This window comes from Ruditapes philippinarum, unplaced genomic scaffold (assembly GCF_026571515.1).
Source record: "Ruditapes philippinarum isolate M1 unplaced genomic scaffold, ASM2657151v2 ctg1473_1_1_1_1, whole genome shotgun sequence".
NCBI lineage: Eukaryota > Metazoa > Mollusca > Bivalvia > Venerida > Veneridae > Ruditapes > Ruditapes philippinarum.
The window spans coordinates 249,408-266,806 of NW_026859905.1; the positions used below are offsets into that span (position 1 = coordinate 249,408).

The window sequence follows — 17,399 nt, forward strand, 5'->3', positions numbered from 1 at the left end:
GAGAATGTTATTAGAATGTTGTAGAGATTACTTTTTATATTCCATCGTTAGGTCGTGAACGTATTTACAGCATAGGTTGGTAAAGCCTTTTTGGAGTTCTGGATTAATACCAAAGACAGCCAATAAATTAGAATCAAAGAGTCCTCGCAAGAATGCTTCCGAGTTAATTCTAAGAAAATAGCTGCAAACTTCAGAGCTAAATTTCTGATTAATTGAATGTGTAAAGCGTGTTCGTTCACGTGTTAATGTATCACATTCAGCTAAGATATGTCTGTTTATATCACTAGTTTCTTGTAGACATTTTGTACAGGAATAACTTGTATAAAACTGTCGATATAGAACTATTTTCGTTGCACTTATAGCATGTTTAATCTCACTGTTTGTATTTGAAAACAGCCATAAATGTAAAGGCGTTACTCATTGATGAACTGCTATAAATCTGTCAAAATCTCTGTCACTGTTAATTCTTTGTTGCCACATCTTGTTTTGTGTATGTGTAATTGCCTTCTTAATAGTATTTTTCCACGAGTATTTGCATGGAAAATGTGCATGTTTCATGTAGACAGAAATGAAATGGAATAATCCGTATTTGTACAATAGTCTGCATATTTCTGGAACAAAGTCGCGTTGATTACATTAACCTTTCATAACAATAAGTTAAGTCTGTAATTAAATTGTTTTCTTGACAGGTAGTGTGTTGGTATAGTACACAGTTTTTGTAGGAAAGTTAGCTTTCTCTGGTCTATGACTGCTTCAATAGTAAACCATCCCATGCAATGTGCTCAGAGCCATGTCCGTTCTAGTAGATAATACGATGCCTTTATAATGAAGAAAAAAACCCAGATTTACTCGTCTGATTGGAGGGTGGGATCGAGGCACTATTTAATTACAGAAACTACAGATATTATTGAAACAAACAAAAATGGCATTTTTATCATAAAAGTTTGATGATGAATAACATATTTGCCATTTTCTTACTTTGTTCAATGGTAAAATAATATATTATTTTCTGTCGTCTGCTACTATTGACTTTGTTTAACAAAAATTTATATTTGACAAATTACAGAGTATCTCTATACCGACCACACTTTGTAAAGGATTTCTCATGTAAGTCAAGGAAAATCTATAGTATAGTCTGACCTTTTATCCGATGGTACGGAACTGGATGGCTCTTAGCTGAAAAATCATCACTCCAATAATTTCCTTCATGTAATTATACTGTATTCTCCACTTATGTTTATGTAAAACATTATTTTAAAAGATTAAAAAGATGTAGATAATAAACTTTAAACCAATTTAATTAATAAATTAGTATGACATTGAAGCAACCAGTTGATACACTACTTTGTCACATGATTTCGCGACATAAATTAGGAATATATCGCAAGGCAATCTCCAGTTTAGCTGTTTAGACCCCTCGGGCCTGTCTAAAACGCGGACGCCTTAAGCGGACAATATAAACATATAGGGAAAACGCTGACAATATAGACAAAGAGGAAAAAAGCGGACGATATAGATATATAGTTTAGACTTATTGGTAATGACATGCTGTTTTTTTTATTGATACAATATAAGCAGAAGTGTGCTGCAAATTAACGGTAATTATATAAGTGTGAACAACACGCTACTGATTAATCGTGTCGGCACTTAGCTAGAGATAACATGATACGCATTTTGCGGACAATATAGATATATAGGGAAAACGCTGACGATACTGGCATGCGAGCAGTTCCCGTACAAAAATCATAGTTACTTAAACATCATTTTTTATTACGCGCACTCACCAAAATTTGAATGTTACACATCAATATTCGGCTCGTCACACAAATCATGGAAATTCCATCATGTTCTAAACATAGAATAACCCTTCCTTATGGGGCCTCATATGGGGTACCGAAATTATCCATTATTTTGTATGAAGAGAAGTAGTTCCCGTACAATAAATCTAACCCATTATAATTATACAATTTTATTATATCGGACCTATTTTTCATTTACAATTGTTGAACAGACCATTATCTTAGAGATAAATAGATGAAATTCAGGAAATAGAGCGTAGACTAAACGCGGATATCTATTACCCGGTACCGTTACCCCAACGCATTCACATGCAATAGCATTCTTGTATGCATGATATTTTACGCATCAAAGGCATAAAATTATTTTATATTGTAATATTGGTCAAAATTCTGATAATTAAACAAGTTTTCATCACATTGCCTACTTATTTGTAAACAGGTGGTATTAGTGGAAAACCCTTTAACAAGCCTCGCGTGTAAGTATTTTTGCGCATGCGCGCAATGACGGAATCCCCCAGAGAAAACAAGGTCACGTTTTGACGACGCACAGGTGAAAGTGATTTAAAATGAGACTTTTTATATGTACTGTCGAACTGACACTTAGATTTTTTTTTGTTTATGTATCTGCTTGATTTGAAATGACTTTTTTAACAATGCAAGTGAAAATCAAGCGTTTAAATGAAAAATACGGGTATTGCTTCTGTACGGGAACTGCTCGCATGCCAGTATAGATATAGAGGAAAAAAGCGGACGATATAGAAATTTAGAGTAGACGTATACTCTTGTGACGGACACGTGTTGCAAATTAACGACAATTAAGTGTCAACAACATGCTACCTGATTGAACCTGTCCGCTCTTTGCCCTATTTTTGCGGACAATAAAATTATATAGAGAAAAAGCGGACGATATAGATATATTGGAAAAAAGCGGGCGCTATAGATATAGTGTAGAATGATGTAGAATGAATCGTAGATAAGATCTGTACAAAGACGTTTACGTAAACAAAAAGAAGTAATAAAAGCAATTGCATACAATCCACAATCTACACTATTATTTTGTTTGATAACATTTGGTACATTAACTGCTATTGATGATTGATTAGATCCATAAAGCTGGGATAATTGAATTTTCAAGCCGTTTGGTATTATTCTGTCATTTGGTCTATCATTGCCTAAACTGTCCATTAAATGAATTTGATTATCTATATTAAACGATGCTACCCAGTGGTCATGATGATTGTGGTGTATTTGGCAGGCCGGTGACTGTGCAGGTTCGAGTGGAAATTTACAACACCATCTTTTTTCTAGTTCATTAAAAGCGGGCACTTTCTCGGTTAGCAACAACCCACCTATTTCGCCCATAGTTTGTTGTCGCAACGATATTTTTTATTCATAACAGTTTTCTATTTTCCCGTTCTATACGTTTATTTCGTCAGCGTTTTCCCTCTATATCTACATCGTCCGCTTTTTCACTATGTGTCTATATTGTCCGCGTTTTCTGTAGCCACTTAATTAATTGTACAAGGGTGAGATGTATGATTACTTGAAATATACAAGTGTCGGTGCGTGATTAAGTCAAATACACAGGTGACACGTGTATACTTTAATTAGTTGATTGGTATTTATAGCAGAACGTTTCTTTTATTTAATTTATGGATAAAATATAAATAAAACTAAAAAATATTATGAATTAAAGAAAGTTAATTGATATAAATTAATTATATACATGGTAGAAGCCAGATATTTTTTTATTCATAACAGTTTTCTATTCTCCCGTTCTATACATTTATTTCGTCAGCGTTTTCCCTCTATATCTATATCTTTCGCTTTTTCACTATATGTCTATATTGTCTGCATTTTCTGTAGCCACTCAGTGATTTTTTTCACTGTATTTTACAGCCGAATAAAGGCTGTTTCCCCTAGCCCAAAATAGGTAAAATTTCCCCTAAAAATGCTTATATTTTCCCCTAAAATGCCTTATATCAGCTAGAAGACAGAAATCTGTCACTATAGATAGCCTCTGCTATGTACCATGCATGCTAAATTGAATTGAAATCAAAATTTTATATAAAATGTGTGGGTATATTACATTTTTAGTTGTATGAATTTGATTTCAGGTTTTCCCCCTTTTCTGTTTTATCGCGCAATATTTTCCCCTTTCGAAAGCCACAGGTTGTTTTGAAAATTGGAAAAAAAATCACTGCCACTTTATTAATTGTACAAGGGTGAGATGTATGATTACTTGAAAAATACAAGTGTCGGTGCGTGATTAAGTCAAATACACAGGTGACACGTGGATACTTTAATTAGTTGATTGGTATTTATAGCAGAAAGTTTTCTTTATTTACTTAATGGATAAATATAAACAAAACTAAAAAATATTATGAATTAAAGAAAGTTAATTTGATATAAATTAATTTATACATGGTAGAAGCCAGATATTTTTTATTCATAACAGTTTTTCTATTTCCCGTTCTATACATTTATTTCGTCAGCGTTTCCCTCTATATCTATATCGTCCGCTTTTCACTATATGTCTATATTGTCCGCATTTTCTGTAGCCACTTTATTAATTGTACAAGGGTGAGATGTATGATTACTTGAAATATACAAGTGTTGATGCGTGATTAAGTCAAATACACAGGTGACACGTGTATACTTTAATTAGTTGATTGGTATTTTTACAGAAAGTTTCTTTTGTTTACTTAATGGATAAAATATAAATAAAACTAAAAAATATTATGAATTAAAGAAAGTTAATTGATATAAATTAATTATATACATGGTAGAAGCCAGATATTTTTTTATTCATAACAGTTTTCTATTCTCCCGTTCTATACATTTATTTCGTCAGCGTTTTCCCTCTATATCTATCAGACCTGGGGATGATTACATTGATCAGTAATTGATTTAATTACAATTACTTTCAGATTTTATTGTAATTGATTACAATTGATTACTCAGACTTGCCTCTGTAATCAATTAAATTACAATTACTTTAAGAAAGTAATTGATTGATAATTGATTACATTCAATGTATAACTATAAAAACAAATCTTTCTTAATGCTATTTAATATATTACTAATATACAATTATATACACAAAGGATTTCCAGCTCATCAACAGTCATCATTTAACACACTTTTAGTTACTGTCACATCAATTTATCATATTTTAGCATTGCACTTTAAGCATCATAAGTTCATGAAATCGTCTGTCAGTCAGACTGCATCTATCAGGACAGAAAAATTACCCCGCAACACAAAAACAAATGCTCTACAGGGGCTGATGATGCAAGAATCCTCAGTCTTCTGGTGTAGGTTTCATAATTAACCTCCTGCAACAGAAATTTTGAAAAGTTGTCAATTGTACAGTATGCTGTATACAGGCTTAAAAACAGGTGTGAAAAAATAAATTTTGTATGGAATTCAAAGAGACAAACAAAGGCTTTACAAAAAAATATCAATTTTTACAAACACTTCCAATGATACAACAGTATCCATTATAATATAGACACATTGTCTAATCACCTTACAAAAAACTTTGCATTATAATTAAAATATGGTAAATGTGCATCTGACATTAAAACTCTAGAATACTACAAAGTAAAAGAAGTTATCTACATTGTTTGAAACTTTTTAAAACATGGTTAAACCAAAATATGTGAAACAAAATTTAACATACCTGTATGTGGGTAATGAAATTTGAATGTGACTTAGTGTTTCCATTTATCTTCCTAGGGCACAATTTGCACTGTGCTGTCACATTTCCAGATGTCTCTTTAGGAAATTCAGACATCATAAATCCAATGATTTGACATTTTGGTTAGAATACCAGCCAAACAATGATTGTATATCTTTCAAACTGTATGGATTAAAACTTATTTCTTCATTGTGAGTGATGTCTTAAAACATCTCACTTGATGTTTTACTACCTTTATGGACAATCATTGTTTATTATGACAATTTCTATTATTTACTTCAAATATGAATATCAATAGAGAAATTCTTTCTATTCAATAAAAATGTTGCTATTGTGTATCAAAATCAATTTACACTCTACAATATGTGATTAAAGATCATTATAAAGGAGTATAAGTTAAACTGTAACATGTGAAATAAATCATTTGAATTTCAATTGAGTTTCATGTAAAATCTGAAAGTAATCAACATCAATCAAATTGTTATCATAATTACAGACTGAATTTAAGCTGTAATTGATTAATTACAATTAATGTAATCAATTTTGAGCAAGGTAATCAATTACATGATGATTACAGTGTAATCATGTAATCAATTAAAAAATCAATGATTACGATTAGTGATTACCCCAGGTCTGATATCTATATCGTCCGCTTTTTCACTATATGTCTATATTGTCCGCATCTTGTGCCCTTATTCAGTTTTCCGCACGTGACTGTTGCATGTTTTGTACTGTTTAATTAAAAGTTATTAAGTCAATTAACACGAACAAATAAAAAACATAAATTTAAGAATTTGAACAAATAAATAAACTAAAGTCTTTTTTAATTATTATAATAATTACACCTTTCAGATATTACTTTATAAAAGCCAATTATTAGCCTTTAATATGAATTTAACTATGCTCAGTCATTTTACACTATATATCTATATCGTCCGCTTTTTTCCTCTTTGTCTATATCGTCAGCGTTTTCCCTATATGTTTATATTGTCCGCTTAAGGCGTCCGCGTTTTAGACTGCGCCTAGAATTACTGAAAGATAACTGAATTCACTTAAAAAACCCCATAAGATATGATGGAATTATACATTTAGATGTGATTAAACAGTTACATCTTAAGTTCATTTCCTAACCCAAATTACAATACAGTAATTTATATTTTCTTAAACTGGGAAGTCAAAGAACAGCTTTGAGCCTTTCTGGTGTGGGTCTGGGCTGTGGCTCACCCGACTATAAACTACACAGCACTAATTTTGTATTATCACTTTTTCTATGGTAATGGCATATTTCCCAGGGGTATGGCTCATTGATTGTTCACAAAATATGTTTGATAAACGAAAACATATATCCAAAGTACAGATTAGTATAAAGTGTAATAGAAATGGATTTAGAATTAATTTCAGACTTTGGATAAATGTTTTTGAAAAATTTAAAAAAAAATAGATTTGCTTTGATTAAGGGTGTAAAGGCATACCTTACTTGCTGTATATCGTACCGTTTTCACTCGGTATGGTTCACTGTACAACAAATCACCCATAGAGTACGGGATGGTATGGCATTTAAGACCATTTTCAAGGGAAGTAATTATTTCAGTATAAATTGCAGAAGATGATCAGTGGGTGTTAAGTTCGAAATATGATTTTTTTTTTATAACAGGTGAAAAAATAATGGGGAAAATGTCTTCTTTGACTGCTACTTCAATGCCCTGAATTTATATTTCCAACATATCGTTATTTTTGTAAGAACTGACCATCGGCTGAAACAGCCTTTTTGGAAACACTTTTTGGCCAGCTTAAATTCGTAAATAAATAATTATACGTTATCTTGACACTTTTGCAAATAAAACCCACATTGTTGAATCTTCAACGGATATATTTAATGTGTTATAAGTGAATAAAGTAAAATAATTTTTGTGTTCAGCTTAATATGCTCATTATGACACATGGTAGGCAAATTGTGTCATCTATAAATGAAGAACATTTTAAATTTTACTATTAAACTTTAGTAATTTATCCAAAATAGCATTTACCTTACATATGACATTTTCAATAAAAATGTGATGTTTCTATTAACTGTGCATCTATATTGAATATATTTTTATTGTAGATATTTTAATTCTCATAGTTTCAGAAACTATTAAAGCTTTTATCCTTTTACTTTAACTATCAAAATGTCAATAGAAAACATGTTGACCACTGTTAAATGTATTGAATAGAATGATTGCACAAATTCTCATATCTTCTATCTAGCTACACAATTTCTCTTTTGAATCAGTAAATTCAAATATTGATCATTTCCCATTTTTCAGGTGCTGGGATGGAATCGGAAAATATAAAAGATGCTAGTTTAAGTACTAGTGCTGGGCTTAAAGATGCTGAATGTGATGTATCTGGGGATAAGCTAAGTTCTGATAATACAGCTAATGGAGATATTGCTCCTACTGATGGTGAAGATATTCCAGCTAATATAGAGATACTAGAAAGTCAAGAAGATGAAGATACAAACAATTCCGGGACATGCAAGACAGGAGAACAGGTTGATGGTGCCGTCAGTAATATTAAGTCTGTTAATGTTGATTCAAGTCCTAAACAGAATGAGCATGATGAATACATGTACACGAAAAGGGACGAATTTACATCAGAAATTTACAAGATACAAATCAATAATCTTCCAAAAAGATTTGGTTTTGCTGTATGTATTACAATCTTTTGGTGTTAAAATTTATTTATTTTAAATATATGGTGTTACTAGCAATTATTAAATATATATGCTTGGAAGGTGCAATGCTCTATAAACATTGTAATAGAGAGTTTTTATGAAATTTATGAATGTTAAAATTTTTATGTGTCCATAATATTTTTGATCCACTCCTGAAAGAGTTGTAACAGAATGTCTCTTTCAATTGACACACATGAATATTATGTAACAAGAATCAAATGTTTCAGAACAAAATATTATGCTGTTATATTAAATAGGGTAGCAATGATTTCGTGCATGTGCCATTTGCTCTTTAGGAAATATACTAACATATTTGTTTTATACAAGAATTTAAAAAATATGTATATGTTTCTTACTTATACTTTAAACAAAAATTTTAGAAACTACAGGTAGCTGATATTTAATATAGTTTTGATAAGTATTTCCATTAAAATTTTGATAGATATTTCCATTAAAATTTTGATAGATATTTCCATTAAAATTTTGATGGATATTTCCATTAAAATTTTGATAGATATTTCCATTAAAATTTTCTTTGACTTGTCATATTCAATAGTTTCAAATTCTGATATTGTTTGAAAGTGAATGCTATTTGATTACATGCAACATTGTATAAATTATATACAAAATGTATAAATTGCACTGATATTTAAGATATGCTAAGTGATCATTTGTTTTCATTGCTTTTATATTTGTAGGAATTGAAGAAAAAGTTTCTTCAGCTTGGCATGTCACCAGTAAAGATGAAAGTTTGGAAAGAAATATGTTTTGTTACTTTTAGGTAAATATCTTCACTTCAGCTCACATGAGAAAAAGCTCAAATATTAGCATTTGTGATGGTCTGATGTCTGTGTGGTACATTGTTCATTGGCAATTACTTATAAGAACATTTCATCCCAGATAATTCACAGAATTTGATTAAAACTCAAAATTAGGATTCTGTGGTGATCTTCTACAACAGTTCTATTAATTGCTGTCATATGATATACATGTATATCCGTTCATTGTTTATTCTTATATATAAATTTCATAAAAGTAGACCTGAATTTGAAATTTTAGAAAAAAATGTTATTACTTTACAAGATAGCAGTTAATCTAAAAGTCGAGTTTGATCCTAAAATTGATCCTTAGTTGGATCCAATTATTACTGCACTTGTATTTTTATTTATCTTTTTTATCCATAATAAGTTTTATTTCTTTGAAAATCAGCTTTTTTGTAGGTACCATATTTTTTAGCCTGTTATGATCAATATTAGTTTCATACATTAATGTAAGTAAAATCAGGATCATTTGATCAGATCCTAATCTTTTCTTTGTGAAATTGGCCCATATGATCTATCTTTTAAAAGGGCTTGGATGAAAAAAATCAAGGAAATTAATTTTGATCAGATATTGAAAAAAGGCATAACTTTGATTAGTATCACTTGTGCAGAGAGTTTGAAAAACTTCAATTTAATATGTTATTTGTATTTTGTTGATGTTTCTATGATAACTTATTTTTCAGATGTGAGGAAGAGAGAAAAGATGCATTACAGAAGATTAATGGATTGAAATGGAGAAGTCAAATTTTAACAGCTACAGTATGTTTTCTCTAGTTTATACTAGTCTTAACATCATTTATAATAAATAAGATTCTAGATCAGTTTTAATCAGGGATATCCATGGTTGAGTTGTTAAGGTCCTTGACTTCAAATTACTTGCCTCTCACTGCTGAGAGTTTGATCTACGCTAGCGTCTTTTAATTCTTTCATGTGAGCAAACTATCCAGGTAGCTTAAGTCGTTCTACTCAGGTGCCTGTTTGTGACTGCACCTATCATGATTGTGATGTTTTCTGTACAACTAGAGCAGTAATGGTTATACAGGACATAAAATCAATTAAAGGATGTAATTACAAAAAGATGTTTTTTTCTTTGTTTTAATACAGATAGCTAAACCAGCTGCAGACCCTCTTATGAGGAAGAGAAAACAAGAGGAGGCTGGCAGACTTCAAGGACGTGATCAAGAGAAGAAATCTAAGTTTTCAGACGACCATCTTACACCAAGTGAAAAACTACAGAACTCTGTTACTCCTCTATGGAAGATGGAATATAAAGATCAACTCAGAGTAAGGTTGATTTGCCCTCACCCTGATGACTTTATTATAGACTTGCCCAGTTTTAGCTTGACTATTTGAAGAATAGGGAGAGCTATTGTACTCGCCACGGCTTCAGCTTCATGCTTTGGTAAAAAACTACTGAGAAGAATGGGTTGAAACTTCAAACACTTTTTTATTATCTAACATGATTGGCATAGGTCCCATAACTCTGAGTTACCTTTTTACAGAGTTATACCCCTTTACTTACTGTCAAGCATTGAGAATAGTCGAGCATGCTATCTTAAGGACAGGTCTTGTTGATTTGCAACAGTCCATTAGTAGTTAAAAGGATTCCCAAGTATTAAAGTGCTAAAAGTGGACTGAAGGTAGTATGGAATCAGATCAGATTGAATGAATGCTCCATATAATACTGGGAACACAGGCAAGGCATTATAGCATCTACGACTGTCAAAGGGTTACTGGGTATTGTATATAGTTCTGTGTTGAACACAATGAATAAGTCATTCCTTTATTTCTATTTTACATTCAAGTAAAAATTTATAAAAATTTGCTTTTGGAAAAATCCAATGTCAAGTCACTTATATTTATTATATTTGGAAAATACAATTTCTGATATAGACTATGTATATTTTTTAATGTTACTTAATCCAGTAATAAGCTATTCTGATGGTTTTCAGCATTTAACCTTTGTCTCTGTATTTCTTAAATAATTTATTCTTATACTTTTGGTATATAGAAGAAAGAAGAAGAGATGAGAGGATTTTTCAAAAAGTTACATCGTCAGCTGGAGAAGAATTGTCCAGACATTAAGCACTGGTTGATTCAAAATAAGAAGAAATATGGAGCAATACCGTGTGAACTTTTGCCAATTATACCATCGGTATAACCTTCTTTAAATGCTTTATATTTTACCTTGATCTTCAAATACCGAGATCGCATTGTTAGCTCAATAAAGATGACGAAATCAATGGCGAAGAACTTAATAATACATAATATCTTTCATTTTAATTCATTTCTACAGTGTATGATGTTGAGTGTATTTATATCATGTATTGTGTATGTTCTGGGATATGTGAAAGACCTTGATCTGAATTGGTGACACAGGGAGTAAGAAATAAATTGAAATGTGTTAGTAGTGAAAATTCATAAAATTTTCAAATTCAGAGCAGAATCTTTTAAACATGGTGTTATGGAGAAGACTTGTCAGGGGCATCAATGGCTGCTGCAGGTTCAAATCCCAATAGGGTATTTGGATACTTTCATGTGAAGAAGCTATCCACCTAGCTTATGGATTGTCAGTTGTTCTTCTCACATGCATGTTTGTGTCAGAAATAATGCACAGAAGGGAACCCGAGGTCTTCCTTCACTAGTAAAGCTGGAAAGTCAGCATGTTTGTGTGACTTAAAACCTACTGAAAAAAAGTATGAAGACTTGTTAGAAAATTATTTTTAACATTAAAGATTACTTACATAGTTTGTGTACATTATGCATCTCTCTATTCAGCCAGTGACTACAGGGTACAGGAACAAGTGTGAGTTTACCGTTGGACCGGGTCTAGATGGACAGGACTGTGTCGGGTTTAGATATGGTACCTATGCAAAGGGCTCTGTGTATGTTGGCTCGCCTGAAGAAGTTAGTTTTCTACCTGATACAATGAAGGCTGTTGTTAAAGTAAGTTTAGTCTTTTGAGTCTTGAGGTGTTTAACTGTTCAATTGATATGAACTCTATTCAGCGTTACCAGTAGTGCCTCACCTATATTATTTTTAGCTAGACATCAAGTGTACTAATATAAGTTACAAAATTTAATTACAAATTTTTCCCTTTTTAAAAGTTTTAATAAAATAGGAGGGAAATCCCTTATAAATTCTGAATCCTAGAGTAGCTTCTGCATTTAGGCAGTTTGAGTTTAAATTTTCTGATTTAATATCACATCATTAAAACAACATAAAAAGTTTTTTTCTTTATTGACTTGTGAATATTTGTAATTATGAAAGTGAGTGTTTTCTTGTTCTGTTTTAATTATTGTACATGCACTTATATTATTCAGAGTTTTCAGCAATATGTAAAGTCATCAGTGTATACAGCATTTAATCCGGAGAATCACTCTGGTAACTACAGACAGTTAGCTGTTAGAACCAGCAGACTCGGACATGTTATGATCATGATTGACTTCCATCCACAAAATCTAACTCCGGTACTTGCCAGTAATTTATTATTTTAATGATATATGTAGGATTTTAAAGGATCTACTTTGTTTCTTTAAAACCTTTTCTCCTTCACATTTTGGAAAAACTAGTCTAGTTACAAACTTTTAGAATATAGAAAAATGATGTTAAATACAAAAGTAAATGACATAAAATCAGGAGAGGTTTTATGTTGAAAATCAATGCCTATTTCAAAATGTAAAATTTAATTTAGCCCATGTAAAATTTAATTTAGCTCATGTAAAATGGAACATCAAATTTAGCCTGTGTACGAGTAAAATGGAAAATTTTCTTTAGCCCATATAAAATGGGCTTAAATATAGGCCATGTAAAATATAAAATCAAATAAAGCCCATGTAACTTTTAAAATGTATCTGCTTGTAATGGTCAATAAGTCGAACATAAATCAAAGAAATCAGAGTTTTGGTTGTATAGTTTTTTGTTTGTGAACATGATGATATAATGTTATTTGTGAACGTGATGATAGAATGTTATTTGTTTATACAGGAAGATATAGAGAAGGAGATGGCCAGTATAAAAGCTTACTTCACATCCGGGGAAGGACAGGACTGTACTGTTACAAGCTGTTTCTTCAGATCACATACTGAAAAGTAAAATCTTTTGATGAACCCATCTTTTGACTTAAAACATATATAGATATATATTCAGTGTAATAGCAGTTGTTTTCTGGAAAATATAATGAAATGTTCTTCTTGTTGCCTGCCATTTGATCAGTTACATATAAGTAATAAATGACTGACTATATACAATCTTTGTTTGAAATTAATAGTTTAAGCAATGGGAAATATTTTGTATGTAGCTATTAAAACAATATCTCTGATTTCTTTATTTAAAACAAAATTTAGAAAGAAATCATCAGAGATAGCAATACGCCCACTCATGTACCAAATAAGATTTAAGAAAGAGGACTTCTTCCAATGGTAAAACTGAAAAGTTGCCTTGTGATTCATACAATGATGATGTAACTAAGAAATATAGTTATTCAGTGAGTTTTCCATTTAAAAGATATGTGTGGTTACAAAACATTTTTATTTGGAAATTTTGTTTTGGTTTTTGATCATTCACTATTTCTTGTAACTATATTTTAGAATGACGGGTGCAGTGTCAGATGCTCCATACAAACTTGTGTTTGGTGAGGAGGTATGTAGGTAGATTTTAATTTGTTTGATTGTTAAAAAATCATAGTATTAACTTAGATTTATATCTATACTTCATTAGCAAATCATTGATGATTAGTAGAAGAACTTGAAGTAATAAAGAAAATCAATCAAGGGGTGTTTCATTGAGGAGGGGCTTGTCCTGCTACTATGAAGATTATAAGAATGTTTTTGTCATATTTTGTAATTCACATGTTCTTGTAATGTTAATAACTAGTTTAATGAAGGTGGAAGAATTCATCCATATACTTAAATATATCTGCATCATCAAAACTGAATTTTGCCATATGATCTTATTGAGGTTGATAGTGTGATTGTGATTTTATATCCTTCATTTAGGTTAAATTACTTATATTGTTTATCCTTACGGTTCTTATTAACTAAATAGAACAGAATAACATGAAATATTCTAATTAAGATTCTTATTTGTAAATTTCAGCACATAACAGAATCTTTACTTGGAATGAAATTCCAGATTTCACCAAGTGCATTTTTCCAAGGTAATTTTCATGTATTACAGGCAATAGACTAAAGTTGTAACATGTATGTTGTGGATATAATCTATAGTGGGTCATTAAACTAACACTTAATGATATCACAGATAATAAGGTGAATAAGAAACCTGTTTTAACATTATACAGTGTCTGTCAGGGCATTATCTGTGTCCAAGGTTATAGTGCTGTCTGAAAAATTCAAGATGGCGGTCATAGTGTTTGAATAGTGGTATTTTTTTTTATTAATTTAGTAGATCTATTATAAATGCCAGTTAAGTGCCTCTGAATATGAAAACATCTAAAACATGAAAAGAAGAAGAACATGACAAACAAATTAAGAAATGGCTTATTATGTCTCCCCCACCTCGGGGGGAGACATATTGTTTTTGCCCTGTCCGTCCGTCAGTCCGTCCGTCCGTCAGTCCGTCCGTCCGTCCATTCTTCGTTTCCGGACGATAACTAGAGTTCCTTTTGACCTACAGCTCTCAAACTTCATAGGATGAATGGTCTTATTGAGCAGATGATCCCTATTGTTTTTGGGGTCAGTAGTTCAAAGGTCAAGGTCACAGTGACCGTTGGTCAATTTCTCGTTTCCGGATGATAACTAGAGTTCCTTTTGACCTACAGCCCTCAAACTTCATAGGATGATTGGTCTTATAGAGCTGATGATCCCTATTGTTTTTGGGGTCAGTAGGTCAAAGGTCAAGGTCACACTGACCGTTGGTCAATTTCTCGTTTCCGGATGATAACTAGAGTTCCTTTAGACCTACAGACCTCAAACTTCATAGGATGATTGGTCTTATTGAGCAGATGATCCCTATTGTTTTTGGGGTCAGTAGTTCAAAGGTCAAGGTCACAGTGACCGTTGGTCAATTTCTCGTTTCCGGATGATAACTAGAGTTCCTTTTGACCTACAGCCCTCAAACTTCATAGGATGATTGGTCTTATAGAGCAGATGATCCCTATTGTTTTTGGGGTCAGTAGGTCAAAGGTCAAGGTCACAGTGACCGTTTGGTCAATTTCTCGTTTCCGGATGATAACTAGAGTTCCTTTTGACCTACAGCCCTCAAACTTCATAGGATGATTGGTCTTATAGAGCTGATGATCCCTATTGTTTTTGGGTCAGTAGGTCAAAGGTCAAGGTCACACTGACCGTTGGTCAATTTCTCGTTTCCGGATGATAACTAGAGTTCCTTTAGACCTACAGACCTCAAACTTCATAGGATGATTGGTCTTATTGAGCAGATGATCCCTATTGTTTTTGGGGTCAGTAGTTCAAAGGTCAAGGTCACAGTGACCGTTGGTCAATTTCTCGTTTCCGGATGATAACTAGAGTTCCTTTTGACCTACAGCCCTCAAACTTCATAGGATGATTGGTCTTATAGAGCAGATGATCCCTATTGTTTTTGGGGTCAGTAGGTCAAAGGTCAAGGTCACAGTGACCGTTGGTCAATTTCTCCATTTCCATTCCTGTTTCCATTCACAGTTATTCTCAGCAGTGGGGGAGACATGCGCTTTTTTACAAAAGCATCCTCTAGTTAGATATTGTATTCAATTGGAAATAAGCTTTTAGCTTAACAGGTCACATAATATACTACTTAATTTTATAATTTTATTTGTGTTGCATTTTTGTGTGTGTTTTTAAGCATGTTGATATACATGTATGTGACAATATAGAATGTGTTTATGTACATTTCCCTAAATAAATCAATGGTTGTTTTTGTGTTGACTCATGAAAACATTGTTTGATAGAAAACAAATTGTAAATATTGTAAAGTTTTTCATTTGCAGATTCTCATTTTGTAAGTGTATGAGATATTTCACAATTTAAATTAACATGAGTAAAAACTACACAACTTCTCACAAGATGATGCATATTTCTTTTATCAGGATCTATACTGGTAACAACAATTATCTATGTAGTAGGTTTTGATAGTGCTTTAATGATCCGCTGTCAATGAAAATCAGATAGGGGATATTTGAAATGGTAACGGTCTTCCTTATTATATTACTGCGCATCTAGCTATATATTAAAGCATAAATCACTTAAAATCAAGATCTATTTCCTAATTAGACATCTAAAAGTGCATTTTGGCAGGTGAAAAGGCAAGATTTTAGCATTTAATCATTCAAGCACCTTGTCCAGTGTATATCTGAATATGGTATTTATTGTGGTGCTCCAGCTCTGAATAAACATGACAAATTGATATTACTTTGTATTCCAAGGTTAGAGATCTACATTGAAGGTCGGTCATACTCGGCAGCTTCAGCCAAGTGATTAGTACCATATGGCAGAGATTATCAGTTCAATGAATTTGCTTGTATTATTTAAATGTAGTAATAATTTGAAATAAATTTCAAAGTGTGAAATAATAAATTAGATTATTCTCAAAAAGAATTTTTAAAAAACCAAATAGTTTTTGAGCATTTCCCTTTAACTTCATACTAATGCTTAGATAAACCATAAAATGGTTCATGAGGTATTCATTAATACTACCAGTATTTGTTTATTTTGCACCTCCTTTTAGATCATCTGAGTGTTTTTATAAATTCACATCTTATTTCAATGCCCCTCTTTAATGCTGACTGTTTTGTTCTAACTTGAGTTTCTCCAGCTTTACTTTTCTCTTACTGCCTACATTTATAGACTGATATTATGGGTTGGAGGTTAATGGGGTCAAGGTCACTGAAGTTGAAATAGATATTTTCTTTTTTTTTCTCAGAATCGACCATTATTAGTTGATAATAAAGAAATTATTGGTTGATTATAAAGAAATTATTACTTGATATTTAAGAAATTATATGTTGAAAATTAAGAAATTATTGATTATAAGTTATTGATAATTAAGAAATTATTACTTGATAATTAAGAAATTGTTAGTTGATAATTAAGAAATTATTAGTCGTTAATTAAGAAATTTTTAGTTAACAATTAAGAAATTTGTTATGTAGACTGCAACAGTCTATAAACAACAACAACAACAAAGAACCCAAAACATGTATTTATAATTTTCATGTATATATGCCTGGCATTGGGCATCAACATTTTGCTTCATAACATTAGCCAAAGTTTATAAACTTAAAGGGGAAAGAAAAGGGGAAAACAAAACTAAAAGAAAATCACACCTCGGAAAGACAAAAGTCTAATGTTTTTTAATGACAAGGCTGGAAATTTGTCATACATATGATTTTAATAGTGTCTTTGTGA

At 31.5% G+C, this 17,399-nt stretch overlaps 1 protein-coding gene across 2 annotated transcripts in view; it reads left to right on the forward strand.

The window, feature by feature from the left end:
• LOC132758256 (tRNA (uracil-5-)-methyltransferase homolog A-like) overlaps positions 1–17,399 on the forward strand; it is a 193,563-nt gene that overhangs the window by 172,871 nt on the left and 3,293 nt on the right. The window contains exons 1-11 of one of the 2 annotated variants that reach the window (XM_060749816.1): positions 1,071–1,209; positions 7,809–8,191; positions 8,917–8,999; positions 9,723–9,798; positions 10,144–10,323; positions 11,051–11,194; positions 11,818–11,985; positions 12,363–12,509; positions 13,027–13,130; positions 13,629–13,680; positions 14,137–14,197. In XM_060749816.1, the coding sequence (XP_060605799.1) occupies positions 7,817–8,191; positions 8,917–8,999; positions 9,723–9,798; positions 10,144–10,323; positions 11,051–11,194; positions 11,818–11,985; positions 12,363–12,509; positions 13,027–13,130; positions 13,629–13,680; positions 14,137–14,197 (1,390 nt within the window). In that variant the 5' untranslated portion in view covers positions 1,071–1,209; positions 7,809–7,816. Of the gene's footprint in view, positions 1–1,070; positions 1,210–7,808; positions 8,192–8,916; positions 9,000–9,722; positions 9,799–10,143; positions 10,324–11,050; positions 11,195–11,817; positions 11,986–12,362; positions 12,510–13,026; positions 13,131–13,628; positions 13,681–14,136; positions 14,198–17,399 lie in introns of those variants that run through there. The other variant, XM_060749817.1, reaches the window with a different exon arrangement.